At 35.9% G+C, this 7,230-nt stretch overlaps 1 protein-coding gene across 1 annotated transcript; it reads left to right on the plus strand.

The window, feature by feature from the left end:
• The first annotated feature begins 1,776 nt into the window (after positions 1 to 1,776).
• Positions 1,777 to 6,450, plus strand: LOC105662585 (pancreatic triacylglycerol lipase). The gene is made up of 7 exons (XM_012286195.2): positions 1,777 to 1,977; positions 2,112 to 2,169; positions 2,498 to 2,646; positions 3,740 to 3,982; positions 5,187 to 5,375; positions 6,038 to 6,179; positions 6,251 to 6,450. The coding sequence occupies exons 1-7, from the start codon at positions 1,905 to 1,907 to the stop codon at positions 6,312 to 6,314; spliced, it is 918 nt and encodes a 305-aa protein (XP_012141585.2). The 5' UTR covers positions 1,777 to 1,904; the 3' UTR covers positions 6,315 to 6,450.
• The last annotated feature ends 780 nt before the right edge of the window (positions 6,451 to 7,230 follow it).

Consider the following 7,230-nt stretch of genomic DNA (forward strand, 5'->3'; position numbering starts at 1 on the left):
ATTCCGTGTCATTACGAGACTTGTTGTTATGCACAAGTATGCACACAATGCATAATTTAGTTCCAGTCTCGTTAAAAAGGTCAACGATAGTGGAACGTTCTTCTGGTCACTTTCTATTTACATTCCTCCTCTTCCTTTAATCATATGGGATTATCTGCGTTGTATAACACGCTCTTTTTAACGGGGGAACATATAATATGTTCCATTGATGTTTTTTAGATTTATTTGCGACTGAAATGTTATTTAAAAATTTTATTATTTGAAAATTTAGTTATTTGGGGAATTTGGGATTTGGGTAATTTGGGATTTGGGGAATTTGGTATTTGGGGGATTTGGGATTTAGGGGATTTGGGATTTAGGGGATTTGGGGAATTTGGGATTTGGGGAATTTGGAATTTGGGATTTGGGATTTGGAGAATTTGGGATTTGGGATTTGGGGAATTTGGGATTTGGGGAATTTGGGATTTGGCGAGTTTGGGATTCGGGGAGTTTGGGATTCGGGGAATTTGGGATTTGGGGAATTTGGGATTTGGGGAATTTGGGATTTGGGGAATTTGGGATTTGGGGAATTTGGGATTTGGGGAATTTGGGATTTGGGGAATTTGGGATTTGGGGAATTTGGGATTTGGGGAATTTGGGATTTGGGGAATTTGGGATTTGGGGAATTTGGGATTTGGGGAATTTGGGATTTGGCGAGTTTGGGATTTGGGGAGTTTGGGATTTGGGGAATTTGGGATTTGGGGAATTTGGGATTTGGGGAATTTGGGATTTGGGGAATTTGGGATTTGGGGAATTTGGGATTTGGGGAATTTGGGATTTGGGGAATTTGGGATTTGGGGAATTTGGGATTTGGGGAATTTGGGATTTGGGGAATTTGGGATTTGGGGAATTTGGGATTTGGGGAATTTGGGATTTGGGGAATTTGGGATTTGGGGAATTTGGGATTTGGGGAATTTGGGATTTGGGGAATTTGGGATTTGGGGAATTTGGGATTTGGGGAATTTGGGATTTGGGGAATTTGGGATTTGGGGAATTTGGGATTTGGGGAATTTGGGATTTGGGGAATTTGGGATTTGGGGAATTTGGGATTTGGGGAATTTGGGATTTGGGGAATTTGGGATTTGGGGAATTTGGAATTTGGCGAATTTGGGATTTGGAAAATTTGGGATTTGGAGAGGGTGGTATCTAGGGAATTTGGGGTCTGGGGAGGGTGGGATCTAGGGAATTTTGGATCTAGAGAATTTGGAATTTTGGGAAAGTGGGATCTAGGGAACTTTGGATTTGGGGAATTTGGGATCTAGGGAGTTCGGATGCTTGAGAATTTCGAAATTTGAGACTTTATTATTCTGAGAATTTGGAAATTCGACAACTTTGAAATTGTAAGAATTTTGATATTTTCCACCTCGCAATTTTAAAAGTTTATAATTCAACAATTTCTAACTTCCAAGTTTGAAAATTAAAAAGCTTAATTATTTGATATCTTGACTACCTTTAATGCTCCTCTTCACCAAGCCTTCAATCTTCACTTAACAGCTGGAATTAAAAAATGATTAGTGAGAAAATTCCAGTCTTAAAATCATCAACTTCCCAACACGCGTTGACGTATTCTCCAAAGATAATCCCAGTTTGAATTCATTGTACAGTCATGCAGTTATTGTACACGCAAATCGTTCTGTCGATTACAGATCATCTTTATTACTGCTGTTACGTGACAGTCTGACGTGTTTCATATATATTACGAACATTTGACGATGCGTTTCATAAGTAACAAAAACATCAGCAACGTGAACATGATCGAATTCTTTTCAATAAGTTCTTGAACATTCGAGCTGTCAAACTAGTTGACTTTCTTAAATGTTCACGAAGTCGTTAAACTTTCTTTTTGTGTTTGTTTTAAGTAAACAATGAGAATAATACATTTTTGTCTTTGTATACTATTGTGCATTGTCGCTAAGGACGAAGTGGCAGCAAGAATATGTACGTAGAAAATCAATATTGTCCGTGCAAATTGTCAACAATTATGAAATAATTGTCTCCTACAGAGCGTGAATTACGTAATTTACATTATTTCACAATCATCGATTAATACCGTGCTGTGTGTATTTTAACAGGTGACACGAAAAGTAATCCTGACATCATTGCGAAAATTCGTCTGATGGTTTACAAAGGGTTCGTGTGTTATGAATATTTCTCTTGCTTTCCTACTTTAACACGTAGTTGTTTAATCCACGCGTGTATCAGAGTTGAATGTAGATAAATTGCATACGTAATGTTATTTCGCACGTGGTTCATTCTCACCGTTTTAATCAACAATTAAAATTAATGTAATTCTTTACGACTCACGCGATTCTGACACTTTAGCTGTGAAGCTATAAATTAATATTTCTCGCACTGTACATTCAAGAAAATTGTGTTCTGGTGGTAAAAAAAATTATTTAGTGACAAACAAATTTAATATTTGCAAAACAAAAATTAATATTTAACATCGAATTAATAGAAATAGCACTGAGTTCTCCTTCAGTGACGTGAGATTAGCGAATCCTGAGGATATCGCGAAGTACGTCTCCAGGGACAAGGACACCATTTTGTATATTCACGGTTTCCTGGAAAATCCAGATGCTGATAATGTCCAGACGATTATTAAAGGTATTTCAATCTCACACTACGGGAATTACTTTGTAATTATTTCACCCAATTTACCAGTGGTTCTCAAATCTATTTTATCTGTTAGCTCACAGAATGCATATTGCAGACAGTACAAGTTTCTAGCGATTCAACGTTTCTTCGTTTGTAGTTTCAAATCAATTCCCCGCAGCAGCAATAAGACCCAAGTCACATTCTAGCGAGTATTTTTTATCGTCAGTCACATCCGGAACCCTTGAGCAGTAGTCTTTTGTGAACTATTCGTGTCGAGGTAGCTTTTATTACTTGCTTAGGTCACTTTGGATAAAGACCCACTTTGTACGTCACTTGCATTTCCATCTCCTGCCGAATTTTAGCTGAACCAATAGAAAATTGGAAACTGTTTTCCCTCGGCAGTGTCACAAAAATTGTACTCACCCGCTTTTGTGAAACGTGGAACATCGGAGAGACACTCGGGTCAACATAGCAAAAGTCTGAAGTGAAAGTTAACTTGGGAATCCTGATGATTCCATATGTACCAAGTTCCACATACTTAAATATTAATTATATTCGATAATAATGACTTTATAATAATGATCATATATGCACAGTTATTTGCAAATGTCTAAGAGCAATATCTGAAAAGCTGTGTATCTGTATATCTGAAGTCACAAAAAATTGTTGAACTCAATGTATTAAATTGTGCACAATTCAAAAAGAACCTAAAGTATGAAACAAAGCTGCAATATTGATCACGCAAACTGCAGTAAAATAATTAAACCGAAAGTATCATAACAATGTAATCATGTTAGTTACCCAAAAGCCCCAGAAAATTGTCACAGCCAAATTAAACAAGAATGAACATACACACAACGAAATATCAATCAATTAAAATCCGAACGAACCAAAATACTCGTAGTAATTAAAGAGTACCGTAATAATTTAATAACCAAAATTGAACTCCGTTGAAGTAACATCCATAAGCAGCTGAAAATTGTCCTGCAAAAATGAACCTATAATAAAACTGTCGATCGATTGAAATTTAAACAGCGAGCGTCACGATATTGTCGTATGAGTTATACGTACGTAACGATGCAATGAAATTTATATTTTACAGCCTATTTGGAGGAACGGGACGTAAACCTGATAGCGTTGGACTGGGGTGACATAGCAATCGACATTAACTACCTTTTCGTGTCCAGCCAAGTGTCCGTGATAGGAGAGGCGGTCGGTGAATTCCTGGAGAAACTTTCCGAGGTGATCGATTTGAACACGTTGCACGTGATCGGGCATTCTTTGGGTGCTCACGTAGCTGGCCAGATCGGGAGATCCATGAATGTTACTCTTGCTCGCATCACTGGTGAGTCGTCTCTTCGGGAAGACCTTACAATGGGGAATCGAAAACTGAGTACATACGATATCGATTCTCCTTGTTGTGGTTGAAAATGGCTGCTCGCTTTGATTGATGCGGTGGCAATATATGTGGGGGTATACTGAGGTGGAGGTTTGGACGTGTCAGGATTTTGAGATTTGGGGATTGGAATATGGGGGATTTTGGGGTTAGGATTTGGAGATAGAGAGGTGGAGATGTTTAGGGACTTGGAGGTGTGGAGATATGGAGATATAGGGATTTGGGAAGGTTGAGATTTGGAGATATGGGGATTTGGGGATAAAGAGATCTGGAGATATGGGGATTTGGGGATAAAGAGATCTGGAGATATAGGGATTTGGCAAGGTTGGGATCAGGATATTTAGGGACTTGGAGGTGTGGGGATATGGAGATATAGGGATTTGGCAAGGTTGGAATTTGGAGATATGGGGATTTGGGGATGTAGCGATCTGGAGATATAGGGATTTGGCAAGGTTGAGATTTGGAGATATAGGGATTTGGAGATGTAGAGGTTTGGAGATATAGGGATTTGGCAAGGTTGGGATTTGGAGATATGGGGATTTGGGGATGTAGAGATCTGGAGATATAGGGATTTGGCAAGGTTGGGATTTGGAGATATGGGGATTTGGGGATGTAGAGATCTGGAGATATAGGGATTTGGCAAGGTTGGGATTTGGAGATATGGGGATTTGGAGATGTAGAGATTTGGAGGTGTAGAGATTTAGAAATAGAGATATCTAAATATTTAGAGAGTTGGGAGGTGTAGAGATGAGGAGAAATGGGGATAGGGAAATATAGAGATTTGGAAATATGGGGATAAGGAAATATAGAGTTTGGAGATATTGGAATAGGGAAATATAGAGATTTGGAGATATAGGGGTTTGGAAATATAGAAATCTGGGTATTTAGGGATTCGAAAATGTGTAAATATAAAATTATGGAAATTTGTAAATATAGAAATTTGAAAGTATATAATTTGAAAATATTTAAATTTGAAAATGTACAAATTTGAAAGTACATAAATTTGAAAATATAAAACCTTGCAAATACATAATTTTGACTAAATAGCACTTGAAAAATATATTATAAAAGTCCGCATCACAAAAATGCAAAAATAATGGAACCATAATGTATGACGATGTGAGCAGAACCTAATCGAATATCAATTTTACAGGATTGGATCCAGCGTTCCCACTTTTTTACCCATCCACATGTCACATCCGACCTACCGACGCAGAAACAGTTGTCATCCTTCATACGGACGCTGGGTTTTATGGGACCCCAGTAGACACTGGGACCGTTGATTTTTATGCGAATAGGGGAGTTGTACCTCAACCTGGTTGTCCTAAAATCATTGGAAGTGGTAACTGTACAATTCATTATTAATCTGACTCTCTTACTTATCCTTTTGACTGCTCATTTGTTATTTTAACATTAATTGAATCATTATATTTAATTGTTATATTTGCTGTAGGGTGCCATTTTAATAGAAATCAAAATGGCGGTGATGAACTGTAATTTGTAAGATACTAACACTTTTGAGATACTCACATTTTTTACTTATTTACTAATAATCTTATTAACAATCTTAATCTTGTTAACAATCGTAACCTTGTTAACAATCTTAATCTTATTAAAAATCTTAGTAATTATGTTATTAACAACCTTTTACACTTTCTCACTTTTCATAACCCGTAAAATAGGTTAGTTTTCATAACCTATAAAACTTGTAACCTCTAAAATAAGAAGCTTCATGAATTCTAACATTATCGATCTGTTATTTTAACTCTTTTAAGGATGAAATCTTCAATGTTTTTTGAATATTTTATTAATAATAATTTCCATTTGCACTTCATAATTCATGAGACACCTCGAACATATCTATTAACATATTAACACAACTCCATTAACACAGCATCGATTAAATTGTACGCCGAACGTTTTACATTAACTGATGTACATCGAATGCATCTTGAAATTTAATCAACAGTGATTATTTAAGCCACGAAACATTTCTATTGAAAGAATTATGCAGCCATCAGAGGTCCGTCAAGCTGTACGCCGAGTCCTTGAAAAATCCCAAAGCGTTCCCGGCTCATAAATGCGTCGACAAGTCAGAGGAAAGTGGGAGAATAATTTATTTCGGAGATGCAACGCCCAAGAACATGTAAATATCTTTCTATGAATATAGAAAGTTTACGACATATTTCAGAAACGAATAATTATGAATCCGATCAGATACGGCGCATATTGCTTCTACACCAACGCACAGGAGCCATATGGCAAAGGACCAACCACATGAATCTGTTTGTATCTCAAATATCAAAATCTAAATTGCCATTTATGTATGAGGAGATGAAAGCTAGTATGAAACTAGGGGCAACTAGATCTAGATTATTGGATATGTATTTGTAAATAAATACTCAGGAATGATTAAATGTGCAGTGATGTATTTGGTAGACAGCCTTAATGATGTATCATTTGATGGAGGACCTTAATGAAGTATCATTTGATGGACATCCCTAATTATATATTATTACATTTATTCATTAAGTTAGTTAGTATGTAGTTAAGTATTGCAATAGGTATTGAAATATTAGTTTAGGTCATTTACTATGATAGTACTAATGAAATGAGAATTTTGAATATGATTTTGGACTCAAAAGTCAAGCTTCAAGTTGTTAATAAAGGGTAGGTATCATTTTTCAGATATTTTTTAAATTTTTCTCAATGGGTCATTGTAACATAAGCGTATAATTTTAATTAGAAGACCAAAATCTTGCAAGTGAACACATTATATTAATTGCAATTTTTGAAACATTGGACATAATTGTTGAATGTAGGTAAGTAAGTGTAAATGTAAGTGTAAGTGTAATTGTATGTGTAACTATAAGTGTAAGTGTGACTCTAAGTGTAACTGTAAGTGTAACTTTAAATACAACTATAAGTACAACTATAAGTATAACTATAAATGTAACTATAAGTATAACTATAAGTGCAACTATAAGTACAACTATAAGTATAACTATAAATGTAACTATAAGTATAACTATAAGTGTAACTGTAAGTTTTACTGTAAGCATCACTGTAAGAGTAACTGTAAGAACAACTGTGAGTGCAACTGTAAGTGCAACTGTAAGTGCAACTGTAAGTGCAACTGTAAGTGCAACTGTAAGTGCAACTATAAGTATAACTATAAGTGCAACTATAAGTGTAAC

The sequence above is a fragment of the Megachile rotundata genome, chromosome 15 (genome assembly GCF_050947335.1).
Source record: "Megachile rotundata isolate GNS110a chromosome 15, iyMegRotu1, whole genome shotgun sequence".
NCBI lineage: Eukaryota > Metazoa > Arthropoda > Insecta > Hymenoptera > Megachilidae > Megachile > Megachile rotundata.